The sequence below is a fragment of the Pocillopora damicornis genome, chromosome 1, assembly GCF_964200805.1.
Source record: "Pocillopora damicornis chromosome 1, jaPocDami1.2, whole genome shotgun sequence".
Taxonomy (NCBI): domain Eukaryota; kingdom Metazoa; phylum Cnidaria; class Anthozoa; order Scleractinia; family Pocilloporidae; genus Pocillopora; species Pocillopora damicornis.
The window spans coordinates 21,994,729-22,013,293 of record NC_142670.1 but is presented as its reverse complement, the minus strand read 5'-3'; the positions used below and the strand labels follow the sequence as shown (position 1 = coordinate 22,013,293).

General features: G+C 35.9%; 1 protein-coding gene across 1 annotated transcript; it reads right to left on the bottom strand.

Moving 5' to 3' along the window:
- Positions 1 to 4,653: 4,653 nt before the first annotated feature.
- Positions 4,654 to 5,238, bottom strand: LOC149052772 (uncharacterized). Its single transcript, XM_089181691.1, has 2 exons — positions 4,930 to 5,238; positions 4,654 to 4,776 (listed from the first exon to the last, which is right to left on the bottom strand). The coding sequence occupies exons 1-2, from the start codon at positions 5,179 to 5,181 to the stop codon at positions 4,654 to 4,656; spliced, it is 375 nt and encodes a 124-aa protein (XP_089037817.1). The 5' UTR covers positions 5,182 to 5,238.
- Positions 5,239 to 18,565: the final 13,327 nt, after the last annotated feature.

Sequence of the window (18,565 nt, the reverse complement as noted above, 5' to 3'; positions counted from 1 at the left end):
GAATTTTTTTCAGGTCTTATTTCAAGTACTAGTTTAGTAGTGTTCATAACTGCGAGGATCTCTTATATTTGTTTCTTCACCACAGTGCGCATACATGATTTTCATATATTTACAGTCAGTACTTCAAAACATTCCGGAATTCGAAGCTTACAACACAACTATTGTGGTAGAAATACATCATAATTACATAGCCTAATAGAATGTTCTAGTTTTCCATACTACGTCATCAGAAAGTTTGAGTATCAATGTAACAGTGACTAACAATTATGCAATTCTAGAAATTATTTACAGTCTCTATTCACAACACGCCTAAGCTGCTTTAGTTTCTAACGACCTGATTAAACATCAAGAGTTCTTAAAACTTACATAGTGAAGCACCTCGATCGGAATAGATAGAGATATTATGATTATTTGGAAGCTTACTAATGCCTATAGCTGTAGACATTAGCTGGGGGACGGGGGGGGGGGTGTCTGTTCTATTACTCGGATAAACAACTATTGTTCAGTCGACTCTGATGATGATTTCCGCTAAGGTTATAGAAACGTCAGTCACTATTACTGATTACTTGCAGTCACAACTTCTCAGGAGCACTCTTACCTGGAAGATCAAACTAAGCAGTCCAAAGGTACTCTTGTGTTGAAACTACTCACTGTTTAACACTAATCATAAAAAGTGGATCATATGAAATATTTTAAGTCCTTGTTATCATTGATGTACATGTGCGTGCCACTAAATCGATTTGTGAATCCTTTCACTGTGCAGAATGACTTGCTCATAGCATTCAGTCTGTGCTGCAGTAGCGCGAGGGACATTTAGGTGGCTTTTGTAGTTGGTATATATAATAGGATCCGCAGTCTTTCACTTTAATAGTTTTTGAATACTTGCAACAATCTCCAGCTCTGGTAAAGCAGACGTCGGAGGAAACCTCATCATCTGCCAATGTGGGGTGACCACCTTTTAGCCAGCCTGAGTAGACCGCACCACATCTATTATCCGGTACGCACTGGGTTGGCATTTTTGTTCCTGCATCTCCCACAAAACGATACCATTCCCCAAATATTAAGGATGAGGAATCGTCGTCACATTTTTCTTTACCGTTGGGTGCGATGTAAGTGTTCTTTCTGTCAGCATCGCTCAGGTTTCTATAATTATGGCACGGATCGGCTAAAAAGTTGAATTTCGGTTAACGCGATGTTTTATATATTTTTCTTTATAAGAAAGCTTAAGGGAAAAAAATCATCATACAAACTGCGGTGTTTTAGAAGGATTTCCCGCCCTGAGAAAATTCGTAACAACACGCGCTTAATAGGACGATGATATTTTAAATGTGTTTGATATCGCCAATCAGCTGTGTCAGGTTAATAAATGAATGGAAAAGCGTTGACCGTTCTCGATCCAGGGTCGGTTGTCGAGATTTTATCGGATTAATGGCTGCTTAAAGCACAGAAAAAATCGTATTCGTAACAGACAGTGTCGTTCAAAATTCCTAGAGGCGGAAGTAAAACAAAATACGAAAACAAAAACCGAAAGTTACGTACTTGACTTAAGTAATGGTATTTCTTGCGGCTGAAAACGAAAATCGACAACTGAGAGATTTGCCACAGGCCGATTTTGGCCGTGTACATGAAAAGATTTCTTTTGACGATAAGGAAAAAGTCAACAACTGAGAATTTTGTGAAAAGAAAGTTACGCCCATCATCTGTTTCTGTAATGGTTCGACGCATTTTTTCATCTTGAGCTTTTTCACGGATGCGCTTTACGATTTTTTTTCGAGGATCGTGAAATCTCAATTTTCATTTTATGGAAAAGTAGGCTTTTCTTCTCAGTGAAGGCCTATTGTGTCTATATGATAAATAAAATAGTACATGGTTGCTTGCAGTCATGGAGCTTCTCTTCTCGTGTTCAACTCAATACCAAGAGATTATAACAGTTTATATTCTCATGAGATAGCGAGTTGAACACTCGAGGAGAAATTCCAAATCAACGGGCACCCATGTATTATTCTCCATATATTAAATGAGGACAAAATGGCCTAAGGTTAGAATTATTTGGCTGTGAAAAAGTTTGCTGTATCGAAGTGGAGCTGTACTGTAGTATATAATTTTTCTTCGAAGTGAGCAGATATGCCTGGACAACATCGTTGGGAGCTGATTATTGCTTAACCAATAGAGAACGTTTTTCCCGAGTTTACATACGCTCATCTAAACATAAAATGAGGTTGAGAGAATTTGAGAAAGTTATGCAAACCCGACATGCAGCGTAAATTTCGAGAAATTTCCCAGCTTGCCGAGTCTTTAAATGAGAGAATGTAAACGCAGGAAAAAGTACCCTATATTATTTAAACATATCTCTCCAAGAACATTACAGAAGAAGTTAAATGTTGTTTATTAATAACTTATCTATTTCTCAATACACGCTCTGGAAGATAGTATTTCTAATAGCCAATCAAATCGTGTGCCTGATAACAGATAAACCAATCAAAATTCGCGTTAAAAAAGTTCAAGTTGAAACTTGTGGCAATTTCAGCTTTGAAATATCGTAAATTTTACAGAAAATACCGAAAGCATTTGAAATATACGACACCTAAGGAAAGAACTTCAAGAGGAGGAGTTTGGTAAAATTGAAAATGAATTTCACTGTAATTTATCAGTTTTTTTAAACTGACGAAACCTTGCCCGATTTAACAGCCCTGAAACATGATTGAGAACTGGGGAAGTTGAATCGCTCATCTTCCTTTGTCAATTTTTGCTGGTTAGTACAGTTTTGCTCGAGCCTTTTCCAGCAACTGACAAAACTTTTTTCCTTCTGTTTAAGTCACTCTTAGTCTTGCATTAAGTGTTGTTGGATTTCTACATACAAAAGTCTCCAATTCAGACTTCATACTTTGCTCGTAGCTTCGTCGGCTAGATTAAAATTTGCCTACGTTTCCCTTATTCTCTTTGCCTGCTTCCTAATTTTGGGAAAATATTCTTCCATTAATTACTATTGAAATAAACACAACAATTGAATCTTGTGATTCCTCAGTATTGCACTGGGCATCCTGTACTGAGCATAAAAATCACGTAATCGGGCGAATAAGCGCGCTTGTATTCCGCGAACACGGTGTTGCTTTTCAATAAATGGACCAAGCAAAGAGTTACGATGCTCTTCAGCTCTTGAGCACGGTGACCTCTATTTTTCATTGCATAATATTGGTGTACAAATTTTATCCCCTTTATATTGGATGAACGAAAAAAAATCATCGAAGGCAAAAAAAGATATGGCTAAAAGCGTGCACAAAGCCCGTCATTTGATGATGAAAATTATGACCTGGAAAGCAACGAGTCGAGGAACGTTTCGAGTCGACGTCTCAAAATTACGTGATTTTTTTCACAAATTATATATTAAATTCTTCCCTACGCTCGAGACTTTGTACCTTTAAATTTTTTTTCAATTTTTACTTTAAAAACTATAATTGCTTCCAGCTATCGAAAAATGTGCCGTGAAATGAGGCGCGTGAAAATGCACTAGTAGAGGTCGTAGAGGCAGAAGTGGGTAAGTTTGGCCCGTCATTTCTCTCAGACAAGCAAGGTGACCTATCTTTTTGGTTATACTTTTCGAAACAGACATTAGCAAGGAACATTTAAGGAAAGACTGAAAAAGTTGTCGGATAACTTTTTTTTTTTTTCTGAGGAATCACCTTAATAGGTTCGAATGGGAAAATCTTAACCGCGGTCAACATCGATTTTAATCAATCAAATTATTCTGTTTGATTACTTTCAATCCTTTCGAGACAGCCTCATAATGATTCTATTTATAATATCAATTATACATTAACTAGAGAAAATAAGGGGATGATTGTTTTCTCTCCTGGAGAACAAAAACGATGCACATCAAGTCTACAAATGTGATACAAAAAAAAATCAAAAAATCAAATCTATATTTTGAACATTGAGTGCGATAGTTGTCGTTAGAGAGTTGTTGGTCACTATTTACTATAGATCTGAAGCTGATCAACGAAAATGTTCAGCATTTTGTCCTGTTGCTTTCAAGTGGGATCAAGGATTTTCATTTTGTACCATTGGTCAAAAATACTAAGGCAAGGGTAACTACTTTATCAAAACAAACAAATCAGCCGACTAAGAAGGAACGTGCAAATTAAACAAACAAACAGACGAAAGCAAACTAACATTTCTCAACGTTATAGTGAGGCAATTACCTTTGCAGCTCCGTCCATCTCCGTTAAATCCAAATAAACAGGTGCACACAAAGGATCCATTTGTGTTTTGACAAGTAGCGTTCAGGTGACAATCGTGAGTATTTTTTTGGCATTCATCAATATCTAAAAAAATGGGGAAGAAAAGAAAAATTATACAACGGAAGTGGTTCCACGAGTCGGATAACACATTCATTTTTAACTTTTATAAGATGAAAAAGCATTACGTTAGCTATCATTGTGATAAATGAATTGTTAATTTAAACTAAACCAAAACTTCCACTGCAGCGGAATCTCTCTCTGGCCACCATTCCAAACTGTAGTTGGATATCAGCCGTTAGAGATCGGCCTTAGTAGCATTCCGTTGTAATACGCACTCCAAGGCCAAACGTGATATATAAATATGGCGGTTTAAATACTCCAGGTTATATTGTGTTCTTATTGGTCTATTCTGTAATTAACCTTTTTCGCAATGTTCTCCTTCGAATCCAGGAGAGCACGAGCATCGATATCCCTTGATTGTGAAACCGGATTGACAAGTTGCATTATTTTGACAAAGTGGGCTTTTACCGCACGCGTTCTGAAAAGAAAAAAGAAAAAAATAATAAAGAAGGAAGATCGATGTATTAAATAATTGATACATGAATGAACGAACTTAAGTTTTGTTAAACGTCGGTTGTTTTCCACGATTCATCACCGAGTTGCTGAATTTGAATTATACCTTATATTTTACCTTTGAGCCTCGATAATAAAAATCAGCATCAATTATCAGGTCAGTATCATTTTCAAGATGAGTGGCGTTATTCAGTTCACAGATATAAGCGATTCCTCCAGTCTCTGGCTCTTTTTTGAAGTTAGCACTGACGCAGTTGTCGTTCATGTAGCAGAAAAGTTCACAGTGGTCCAAGTCTTTGACGTGTTTAGTTTCGACTACATGGTTTACAAAACGTCTTTCAGCAAAGAAGAAGTAATCTGGAAACACCATTGTACGATCTCGCTCTGAAATAAAGCAATCAAAATATAGTTAGAAAACAATTTTTTTCTTTTCATACAGAAATAAACTCACGATTCGAGTTATTATGCGTGCAAAATAACACGCTTGGTGAACAAAGAACTGTGATCTCAGTTAAACCATCACTACGAAAAAAAGGAAAAAAATTGATGCTACCTTCATTTGTTGACTTTTGTCTTTCTTTGAACATAAGTATCTAGGACAATTTTCCAAGTTTCAATTCCGCGATCAGAGATTTCCTCATGATTTGAGCGGAGACTTCTATTTCGATAAAGTAGGTTAACACATAAAATGCTTGCGTAAAAGACAAATTTGAATAAGGTTTATAATTGTTTTTTGATCACGCTGTGCCCACTCTTATATCACAATTTCGGAATATTTTGTATAATAAGGCACTAGATAATTACACCCCGCCCCCTTCTCCACTGAGAAAAACTTTCAAAACAAAAGAGAAACGAAAACCAAAAATTGGTTGCAGCGACCATCACTTTTCTTTTGTGAAGACACAAGGCTTTTAGAGAGAGGGTTCGGTCTCTCTATTTTCAGCAGCAATATTATTTTAGGGGAGATAGGACAAAATCCGTAAAGAATACGATCCGTCAATCTTTTACTGTTGCTGTAATTTATCATAATTTTGAATGTTTTGTGTAATAGGGCACAAGGTAATTAACCCCAGCCCTCCCTCCCTCCCAAAGTTTAAAACAAAAGTAAAACAAAAACAAAAATTAGCAGCAGCGACCATCACTTGTGAAGAAAAGATGTTTATAGAGCATTTCGTGTCTTCTTGTTTCCCCTGAACGATATTATTTTAGCGGAGATAGAACAAAAGCCGTTTAAAAAAGCTATCCGCAAATTTTTCTCAAGTTCCTTCTCTAATTCATGATTGATAAGTCATGAAAAAAATCATTTTTCTTTATAAACCTTTTCACTTTCTTCATCACACAGGTCCTTGAAATTCAGAGTTTCTTACTCGAGTTTAAACGATCGCCTTTGGTTATTTAGATCGATTATCACAGAAGAGGAAATTTATGCTAATTTTCATTAAGACGGGCTATTGTTGTCAGGCATCACGCAGGAGATTCATATACGGGTTCAACATGTTTCTGTCGATAAATTCAGTATACATTGGGAAATTTGACTTTTTCCTGTAAAATAGTAAATTTAAATGAAGAAAGTCAAACGCTATATTTCTCAAACAAAAAATATCGAAAGTACCAACAATTTAACGGTAGTCATGCCACCTGTTTTTGAGGTGAGTGCCTTTAAACTAATCCTTAAATATATTTTTTGCTGACCTGAACTTTCTCTGAGACTTGCACAATATTTGATTCTAGCTTTTGATAGATAAGCTATGTTCATGGACGAATATACAACAAAACATTGTAGGCATTCTTTAACATATGTCAGCACTGTTCTCTTGTAAACGAAGTAATTTGTATTTGCCAAAGTTTTTTGTCGTTTTGCATCTCATATCCAATTTTCTGAATAAAGAAACGATAAAAAATTTTTGTTAAATACCTTTTTATTTTTCAAAAACGAGTTCCAATTTTGGGTGGATGTTCAATGTCGGTTTTTGACAATGTAACGTAACTTTAAGTCTTTTTATATCAGCAAAAGAGAATAAAGGAGATATATAAATAAGGTTGCACTCATAAGTGAATCGAAGGATAAAAAATGATACGCCGTCTGCGACTCACCTTTTCCAAAAGTGAAGTTAGTCAACAATGCATTCCAGGCTATGAACATGAAAAATGAAATAAATTCCATGCCTTCTTCAAGGTAACGGTTTTCTGTTTCTATCACGCGCGTATGGCACAAGTTTTACGTTGATCGCCAGCTCCCAGCAGTGGATTAAGCTTCCCAAATCGACCTGTCGTTATGAACGAAACTGTATTATGAAAATAAATTTTAAAAAAAGGCCTGTAGCTGTCGGTTCTATGTGGACATTAATGCAAATAACGCAATTGGGTGTTATCCGCTTCGCTCGATGGAGAGAATTAGATCTCCTAGGAATATCTTTAAATGTTAACATACGTATCAGACAGTGAAATTAGTCCCCAGAACAACGTTGTAAAAATTTCGATCAATTTTTTGAAGGTCTAATTGACAGCGAAAAACCCCAGGAAAAGCAGATACTGAGACGTTAATTTCTTTTAAACTTTTCGATAAAAATAACTTTTAAAATTTAAAAGATCAAGCATATTTTTCAGCATATTTGTTTAGCACATTTTTCATTCATTCCCACTAAAAGATAAATACCCTGCAAAATTTAATTGTATTTTTAATATTTGACGTATAGCAACTTTGGTAACAATAGACATTTAATTAACAAAAAAGTCATGTTCCCGTTTCAAGCCCGCCTTAATTTGTCAGTTTTTGGAGTTAAAATACTCTAATTAAGAAAGGACTTTCATCAAACTGTCGCGCGATTTTACTTTGAATTAACAATTAATTTCTCCTCTATTACTTTACATAGTAAATGTTTTGTTCAAGATGACAGACAAGGCAGATAACAGAAGCTTTTTATGTCTTTTTATGAGCCACAAAATGACGTCTTTAATAAATTATCTCATATATTTTTCCAGCTTGCCTAATTCTTCGGTGGAATTTGCTCGAATTTTCAAGTTACGCTCATAATTGTTTAAGTTCTTATTAGATGTGATATGCCACGGAAAAATAGCTCAATAATTTCGAACTTCAATTTAATTAAAGAAATAAAACGTTGGAAAAATTGTGTGATCCACATTTCTAGTCCTCGAGTCTCTATTGTTTAAATTTGCAAATGTATTAGTCTCGATGCACGAATGGTTCAATTTCTGAAATTGAAAACTGTCAAACAATCTTTAGAACTTATGCACGTAGGAACATTTTTCATTTGTTTTGTATCTGAGGCGAATAACTGTACATAAATTCAAGAAAAAGTTCCAGTAAAGAATAGTGAAATTGTTTCAAAAACAGCTTTCAAGACATGGGTTTTGCCTAAGTTAAGAGGCTTGCATTTTTCAGCGAATTTATTCAGCGTCGCTCTTAATGCCCTGTTTACTATTCGAGTTGTTATCAGATAGTTTTCTTTTGACTGTCGACTGGTCTCATTCGCGTTTTCAACGATATAGAGAATACTTTATTTAGGCAGGCGATAAATTAAATCGTGCTATTTTTTGTAATTACGACTAGACCAAACTGTTCGACTGAAGTTCATGTAGACTTATTTTCCATCGATTACGATTCATCTTTCGTTAAATGTGATTCACTGGCGCCTTGAAACGAAGTAAGTAGGTGAATATGTAGAATATGGAACTAGCAATCAAGGAGATGCAGATGATAGAAATACAGAATATTGTGGTGAAACTTGCAAGATTTACTTTACGAAGCATCGTGTGTTATAGTCTTCATCCTGAACTTTTCATCTTACACTTAACGAAGGGTAAATTATGATTTTCTTGGTTTTTGCTTAAGCATTCATGAAATAATCAGTTCGGGAAGTTAAACGCTGACTACCATGCAATACTGCTTCCGTTGAAGGAAAACAACTCAAGGCCACTCAGAAACTGGCATTACATCGTCGTTTTATAATCGATAACAGAATCCTTGGAATCTTTTAGCCATCACGGGAACATTACAGCATTTAGGTTTTTAAAATCATATAGGAACATTAAGTAGCAGGCTCGTATAACTTCAAGGTGGTAAGACATCCAATAAATTTTATTCGTATCTTGAATTATGAGTTGCCTCTATTTCATTTCCTACGGTCTTCTTAAGGACAGGAGTCTATAAGGAAACGGTTGCTAGATCCTTTTTTCCTTATAACTCTACTTTTGGTGTGCTGTCTTGTAACAAAATAAATAAAAAAAGAGAAATTGCAGGTTCCGCGTAACTTAACGAGTCCACCGAGGAGTTTACGGGAAAACGGAGAAAAATTAACACTGCCTTCATTTGCGGATTTTTGCCTATCTGAGAACATAGGTATTTAGGAAAATTTTCTACGTCTCAATTCCGCGCTCAGAAATTTCCTCATGATTTCAGCTGAGATAAAAGAGGTTAACACATAAAATGCTTGGAACAAAACAAATTTGAGTAAAGTTTTTGAATTGTTTTTGTTCATGTCGTTGTTACGGCTGCTATATTTTAAATTCCCAACTTTATGTATAATACGGGTCCTAGGTAAATAGCTCTGGCCGTCTCCCTCCCAAAAACGGTAAAAAAGGGAGAAACAAGAACAAAAATTGGCATCATCGAGCATCACTTGTCTTTTGTGGAGACACAAGGTTTTTAGAGAGCATTTTTCTGTTTTGTTTCTCCTGAGCGATATTGTTTTAGGGGAGATAGAACAAAAGCCATTAATAAAAGCTATACGCAAATTTTTCTTAAGTTCCTTTTCTATTTCATGATCGATAAGTCATAAAAAAAATTCATTTTTCTTGATAAACCTTTTTTCTCTTTCTTCATTTTACAGGTCCTTGAAAATTCAGATTTTTCTTACTTGAGTTTACACGATCGCCTTTGGTTATTGAGACCGATTATCATAGAGAGAGGAAATTTATGCTAATTTCCATTGAGACAAGACATCTTTGTCTTGCATCACGCAGCAGATTCATCTATGGGTTCAAGATGTTTCATCAGTAAATTCAGTATACATTGGAAAATTCGACTTTTTCCAGGAAATAGTAAACTTTAATTAAAAATGTCGAACACTATATTTCCCAAACCAAAAATATCGAAATAGTCGGCAATTTAAGGTCGACAGATGCCGCCTGCTTTTGAGGTGAGTACCTTTAAACTAATCATTCAACATGTCTGTGCTAATAACTTTCTCTTAGACTTGTGCAATACCAAATTTTAACTTTTAATAGATAAGCTATGTTTATGGACGAATATGCAACAAAACAATGTAACTATTCTTTACCATATGTCACCACTGTTCTCTTGTAAAAATAATTTCTTTGAGATGGTTAAGTGCGATAAAAATGTGCTTCCGTACGATGCAGTGAGATCAAATTCCCGCCTAATAGAACACAGGGAAATTGAACATAACATAGTGTTATACGTGCATGTTATTGAGAGAGGAGGGATGGGAATGTAACCATTTTCAATTAAGTCTTTCGAATTTACCGAAGTTTTTTGTCGTTTTGCATCTAATATACAATTTTCTGAATAAGAAACAATTAAAAATTTTTACTAAATACCCTTTAATTTTTCAAATATGAGTTCAAATCATGGCTGGATGCTGAATGTGGAGTTTTGACTTAGTCTTTGCTGATTGTTGTAACTTTAACTCTTTTTGTATCAGCAAAAGAAATAAAGGAGACATATGAATAAGGTTGTACTCATAAGTGAATCGAAGGATAAAAAATGATTTGCCATCTGCGACCCACCTTTTCCAAAAGTCAAGTTAGTCAATAATGCATTCCAGGCTATGAACATGAAAAATGAAACAAACTTCATGCCTGCTTCAAAGTAACGGTTTTCCGTTTCTACCCCACGCGTATGGCGCAAGTATTAAGTTGATCACAAGCTCCTAGCAGTGGATTAAGCTTCCAAAATTGGCCTGTTTTTATGAAAGAAACCATACCATGAAAGTCAATCAAAACATAAAAAACAATTCAAAATTCTTGGGGCTATCAAGTCTATGTGGAAAGTAATAGAAATGTCTCAAATAGATGTAACCCGCTTCCCTCGATGGAGAGAAGTGGGTCTCACAGGAATATTTTTACAAGTTAACATACTTATTAGACATTGAAATTAGTCCTTAGAACAACATTGTAAAAATTTCGATCTATTTCTTTAGAACGTCTACTTGACGGCAAAAAACCCCCAGGAAAAGCAGATATTTAGACGTTAAGTTCTCTTAATTAAATTTGACAGATGAAGAATATTTTCGCCATATTTATCCAGCATATTTTTCAATTCATTCCTATCGAAAGATAAACACCTTGGAAAACTTATCGTGCTTTTAATATTTGTCGTATGGCAAGTTTTCTAATAATAGACATATAATAGAAAGAACAGTCATGTTCCCGTTTAAGTCCACTTTCATTTGTCAGTGTTTGGAGTTAAAATACGCAGACGTGTTATTTTCATCAAACTTCGCTCCTAAAATTGTCTGAGAGAGTTGATAATCAACCCTAATATAAAGCTCTTTAGCGCACGGATATCTATCTCCACTAGGTGTTCTTAAACTACCCATAGAAAAACGAATGTCCATTAAAAAATGTTGGTTTTAGATGTATGTGAAGTGACGACGACTCGACCTCGACAAAAACTCAGAAGAAATAATATATTCTTATTGAGCGAGGAAAAAAATACGATTTTTGACAAGTTGGCTAATTAACATTTACAAGCTGCTGCTTATCCTCATCTTATATAAAACAAAAATCCCGATGATTGTTGAAACCCTTTGTTTATCTGCTAAGTCCAATAACCAAAAGGGCAAGAAAGATTCAAACATAAAATTTCCAAACTATATCCGATGAATAATCCTTTCTAATACATCAAACATTTTGGACGGAGTTGAAACTTCAGCGACCTTTTGGTAATTTTTGTGGTAAACCGAGCAACATATTGTTTACCAGAGCTTTCGTGTTGCATAGAAGATAGGTTCGGTTAGTAATCCCCGAATATTGATAATCTGCTTTCGTTGAAAAACCCTACGTTAGTTTGCTTTCAAAATCGTACCATATCCTTATTTGAGAATGAAGCCAACCTTTTTCTTTTGGTATGTAGAATTAAAGGAGCCGCGGGTAAATATTCATTTCGTAAAGAATATGGATTTTCCAGGGAAAATATTACTCAAATAACCCATCAAAGTTTTCGATATAATCAACTCTTACCTCTCAAGATGCAAAGCTCTTTGGTCCCTTACTGTTTTCGAGGTAAAAGCGCTTTCTTTCATAACAATATGGTAGCTATGGTTACCATAGACACACCTGGTTTCAAGCCAAAACGATGATTAACTTTAGAAAAGAACTTCCTTGTTCTCTCTACAATGTCATAGTTACCACGATCACGATCTCAAATTTTGCAATAAGCGTAAGTTTCGGCTGGTAACGTTGACAAATTATCATTATGAAATATCATATTCGGTCTACAGTAGCTTTTAAACGTTGTTTAAGAAGATTTCCCTTAAGTTCTCAAATAATCCAGTGTTTATCTAAGGAAACTCCACCGTGTGATAATAAAGGATCGCTAATGAAAACTAATACGGAAAGGATGTCTTTGACAAGAAAATATTGCCAGCCTCGAGAAACGTTAAGCTTTTCGTTGCATAAGCTATTCACAAAAGCTCTAAACATACAATAACACTCCTATGTTTGCATCAATCAAAAGGGTCCCAATTACAGAGTATGGAACTTCTTTAAAATAAGTGGGTGCCGAGTAGATTTTTACGGGCAGGGAAATAAGAAATGTTGCACTTTTTTGTGGTTTTGAAAGTTAGTTCTCTAATTAAGAAAGTACTTTAATCAACCTGTCGCGTAATTTTAGTTTGAAAAGTAACTTGCTCTGGCCTCGAGAAAGTCTTCCAGCAAATACTGACGATTCGTGTTTGAATTTATCTATCAAAGTTTATGAAGCTCCATCTTGCGCGAAAGCCACAATGACCATAATTCACGGACGTCAAGACATGCAATACAAACGATGTGCTCGAACCTCTGGGGCTTCAAAGCTACAGTACAAATTCAAGTTGACAATGAGGACAAACAGATTAAACAAAATGCGATGTAAATTTACGCCAATATGCCAAATCCTTAAATTTTGTTTGCTTAATATATGCATTTTCCCCTATTATTTCACATAGTAAATGTTTTGTTCAAGAAAATAAAACTTGGGGATAATGATCTTGTTTCTTTCAAGTGATCTTGTTTATTTCAAGTAGCTGAAGAAGTTTTCTCGCCAAATGTTTGTAATACCCACATTTGGAAGCTCGGTAAATTTCATTTTCGTTTTATTTCAACTTCACAGAAATAGAAGTTAAGGCTAGATATCAAATCTTACCATGGGGTTAAAGTGATACTCAAGTTTTTCATGCAATAAGTACAGTCATCTCCTACCTTCCAAGATCCAACGTTCTTTGGTGCCCAACACTAGACTAATTTAGCCAAACGCGTTTTCTTTTATTACTGTCTGGTAGCTATGGTTACGATAGATGAAAGCCAAGATGAACATTAATATTAGAAATGAGCTTCCCTCTTCCTGTTTGGGCTCTTTGCACAAAAAGCTAAATTGGTGAAATAATACGCGGCGAAGAATTTAAGTTAGTGCAACGGATTGACTGAAGTAATGCATCTTTTCATGTGGCAAACAATAGCGCCGTATCCATTCGGCTGTTGGTTGCAAACAATCAAAATGGATTTTTTTTCTCTTGGTATCACTTCCGGTTCTAACAAATTACAAGATTCCAGGCTTTATTTTCTTGTTATCTATTAGGTAATATAGGAATTTGCATCAACTTTAAACTCTGTGAAAAATGTAGCAACACAGATCTTAGGGCGAGTACCTTACTGTACCACCCACTTCACCACATCAAGCGAAATGTTTTCCCGTTTGGCCCTCCTACTTACTCTAAACAATACATGTGCGCAATAATTTAAGGATGGCTTTCCTATTTGAAAACCCTATGTAATTAGTCATTTTGTCTTCCTCCGCATTCATTAACGTCCAAATTAATTAATGATAAGTTCTAATAACCTCTTTGCCATAATTTGAACGGAATTCAAACGAGCTGCATTTAAGTCTAAGTTGAGGTATAGGACAAAACGATTTGTGAAAAGAAATCTTTGTAAATACAGAAAAAAACAGCCGTAGTTTTTGGCAAGTTGGATGATTCAAATGCAAATTTTTTTCATTAACTTTATTTTTCTTTACTGTAAACTGAACCCAAACAGCGGGCTTCGTTATTTTATTAAATCCTCTCTCATTGCCTTATGGGATTTCCCGTCGCTTCCAGTTTCAAAATTTGTGACGTGCTTGGAACCGCCAGCTCTGACATTTATAATTTGGTATTTTTCTCTATTTACGATAGCGATAGAACTACAATTTCTACAACGGGTGTCATTATAACATAAACAAATATCGCTGAGAAAAGGTTCAAGAAGTAAACCCGTTGTAGGAAAATAAAAATTGTGGAGAATCATCATGTTTATTTCAGTAGCTGAAGATGTTTCCTTGCCAAATGTTTGTGATACCCACATTTGGAAGCTCAGTAAATTTAATTTTCGTTTTATTTCAACTACACAGAAATAGAAGAGTTAAGGTGGATATCATTTCTTATCATGGGTGACGGTCAAACTCAAGTTTTCCATGCATTAAGTACAGTCATCTCTTACCTTCTACCTTGAGCCAAATGTGTTTTCTTTTATCACTGTCTGGTATCTACGGTTACGATATAGACTGTTGGTTTCAAGCTACGATGATCATTAATATTAGAAATAACCTTCCCTCTTCTTCTTTGGGCTCTTTGCCCAAAAACTTAAATTGATAAAATAATACGCGGTGAAGAATTTAACCAAATGCAACGGATTGACTGGAGTAATGCGTCATGGACTGTAAAATGTTATTATTAATTTCTTGAAAGTGTCGCCCGTCACGTCAGGTGGAAGAGGCATTATAATTATAGATCGTTTTTTTAGTAATTCATACCAAACAAACGCAATGCAGGTGAATTTAAGAGAACAAAAAGACGGACTCCAATAAGAATTCAAGGCAAGTCCTGTAAAAATGGTTTTGAGAATCATACAAACACAGAAAAAGAGGAGAATTCACCACTAAGTACTTCTTAGCTTGATGAATTTTACTTAATCGATTACAGTCTATCAATATAGTTAATCTATGATAATGAGACTGGAAAGACAGAATTTTTTTTTGTAATCCAAAATTTTCTAAAACGTGTTTAGTTAAACACAAGCCCACTAGAGACTGGGGCTGCACACTGCGGCAGACCCGACGACCCAACATACACAAGGGTAGTTGGGATCCAAATATAGAAACTTCTTTACATAGTGTAGAGCCAGTAAAATCATTGTGTTTTCGCTAAAAAATTTGGGTTAAAATGGCCGCGAGCTAAAGTTGCACTTGCAAGGCTTGAAATTTTGAGGACTTTTTTACTCCGACCGATTTATTAATAAATTTTTCATAATGAGATATACACGCTGGGGGTGTATTGTGGGATTATAAAGGACCTCTCTGCGTCTCTGCTATGGTTTGTGACTCCCGCAGTCTTGACCGCTCAACACGGAAAGTATGTTCAATCGAGAGTTAAGAAATTTATTTCGCTATCATTTACTTTCCAAAAATACATTTTGAATTTCTTTAACTATCAAATAAATTATTAAAAGATGTAAAGCAGTGCGCTGATTAAAATTTCCTCGATTGACCGACCGGAAACCTTAAAGAGGTTGACAAATTAATGATGAATTTCTCTCCTGAGAAATGTAAAAAATTAGAAAAAAAGTTTCAAGCATGTTTTTCAATAGTAGCAGAGTATGTTGGGTTATTTTTCATTTCATCTGAATGCTCCATACAAAGCTCCTTTCTTCTTTTCTGCAACGTTTTAGTATATGTAGGTTTCGCTGTGGTAAACAATAGCGCCGTATCAATTCGGCTGTCGATTGCAACCTATCAAATTTTTTTTTCTTAGTATCATGTCCGGTTCTAGCAAATTGCTAGATTCCGATTCCAGGCTTTATTTTCCTGTTATCTGTGGGGTAATATCGTAATTTGCATCAACTCTAAATTCTGTGAAAAATGTAGCAACACAGATCTTAGGGTGAGTGCCAAACTGCCGCCCGAACCTAACCGCTGTGGACTATAGCCTTCTCCGAGTGCGAGAGAGCGTACCCATATTTGTATATTCACCAAGGCACATCCAGCGAGCCTGGGCTAACTGTGACTTTATCGTTCATTTCTTCTTTGGTTGATAAATCTCCGAATATGACTTGAACGTCTACCACAAAATACCTGGGGTCTTCTGCAGACATCATGGCGACCGGTCGAGCACTGCCGAGCTCGCTGAAATATTTTGTGTTCTCGCTCATAGCGGCTTTAATGATACGGGAGAAAGTCGTTTTTATCTATAGATTTGCAAATATACCTGGCGCCGTAATTTACGTTTTTTAAACGTGAGCAGATACGAAAATCCTCAAAGGAAAAACAAAATAAACATTCCAGTTTTAAAGATTTTCACGCTCAGTTAGATAGCAAACTTACGCACGGTAATAAAAATCAAACACAGCTAAAACTCGTATAGTTTACAAAGTTCAGTGTTCAAAAACAAAACAGAATAAAACAGAAATGATGACAAATTTAACCAAACTGGCATAATTGTTAAAATTCATACTAATCATGACAGTGTCTGAGCGAATACGATCATGCTGAAGTTCATCGCGGCTCGCTCATCATGGCGATCTGCGGTCATCACAGTAAAGCAAGCCTCAGAAACTAAATCGACCACCCTTCGAGTGAAAAAATAAGAGCTTGCTCTGATATCCTTTTCGATACGATGAGTGGAAAGTCACATCAGTCACTGCAGCCGAGTTTTGCGGCGCTGACATCACGAGCGATCTTCATGTTCCGGTGAATTCGGCTGTCGTTCATTCAAAAAACACTCGCCTTGAACAGTTTGTTTTCTACTTTGTCATGTGAAAAAACTCGCGTGTTTTTATAAGCCATAATTCGGCTGAAGTTCACTGAACATTTCATTTCAAGATTCTGTATTAGGGACTTAAAAACTTCAGGCAAAAGTGTTAAATTCGACTTGCCGCACTGTTTTAGTTTGTAAACTATCGTAGAATGTGAACTTTGATGGTTTTTGAACTTTGATGTTTTGACACTTTTGACAGCTTTAGTCTTGTACAGCCAATCAGATTATTTGAACGATTCTAACAGGGATTCTGATTGGCTTATTGTAGCGTGCTTTATGAGAGTATAGAGCATGCTGACGACACTGTTGTTCGCTTTGGAAATAAAGTTTGTTTTGAAAATTGAAAGTAATGCTTGGGTAATTTAACGGATTCTTTATTATAAAACAAATAGAGAAGCCTTGACTGTGCTCTGTTCTGTTATAAAGCACGCAGGAAGCGGATAGAGCACTCAAGAAGTGAGAAGAAACACTCGACTACGTCTCGTGTTTCTCCTTACACTTCTTTCGCGCTCTAGCCGCTTCCTGCGTGCTTTATAACAGAACAAAGCACAGTAAAGGCTTCTCTATTTGTTAAATAGAATGTTGTAGTTTCCCATCCTATGTCATTAGAAAGTTTGAGTACCAATGTCACAGTGACTAAGAATTCTAGAAACTATGTACAGTCTATCCACAACACACCTAACACGATTTTAAAATCCTTGTGCATGATGATGCTAACGAAAGGATAAGCGAACATAGTAAACAAATTGCGTATAGTCACGGACCGCCGTGACTCATCGTGGAAGGCTTTTAGACAGAATAACAACTACATGCAGAGAAGGCATAGGTATTAACAGTTGCTTTGGTTTCTGCTATGGCAGATAAGCTAACACTCTCCTTTGGACTAACGACCTGAGTAAACATTAAGGGTTCAAAATGTTTTGTAATAAGCGAAATGCAAAGCTCAAAGTTTTGCTTAAAACTTACTTAGTGAAGCTCTTCGATAGGAATAGATAGAGATGATAATTGTTAATATTATTTGAAAGCTAACTAATGCCCATAGTTGTAGACCTTTGCTTGGGGGGGGAGGGGGGAGAGAAGAGGGAGTCTATTCTAATACGCGGGTTAAAAACAATTGTTCAGTCGACTCTGATGATGATTTCGCTGAGGTTATAGAAGCGTCAGTCTTTATTACTGACTCATACCTTCAGTAAAAACTTCTCAGGAGTACTCATGGAAGATCAAAGTACACGGTCCAAAGGTACTCTTGTGTTCCAACTACTGACTGTTTAACACTAATCATAAAAAGTGGATCATGTGAAATTTTTAAAGTCCCTGTCATACATTATAGTACATGTGCCAATGACTCGATTTGTGAATCCTTTCACTGTGCAAAATAACTTGCTTATAGCATTCTGTCTGTGCCACAATAGCGAAGAAAACAACCAGGTACCTTTAATTTTGGAGGTTGTATATAAAGTAGGATCCGCATTCTTTCACACGTATGTTAATTGATTTCTTGCAACAATTTTGACCTCCGGTAAAGCAGACATTGAAGGAAACCTCACCAATGTGTAGTGACCACCGTATAGCCAGCCTGAGAAGATCGCACCACATCTATTATCCGGTACGCACTGGGTTGGCATTTCCCGAATACTATGGATGAGGAATGGTCGTCACATTTTTCTCCACCATAGGGTGTGTTGTAAGTGCTCTTTCTGTCAGCATCGCCCAGGTTTTATTCAT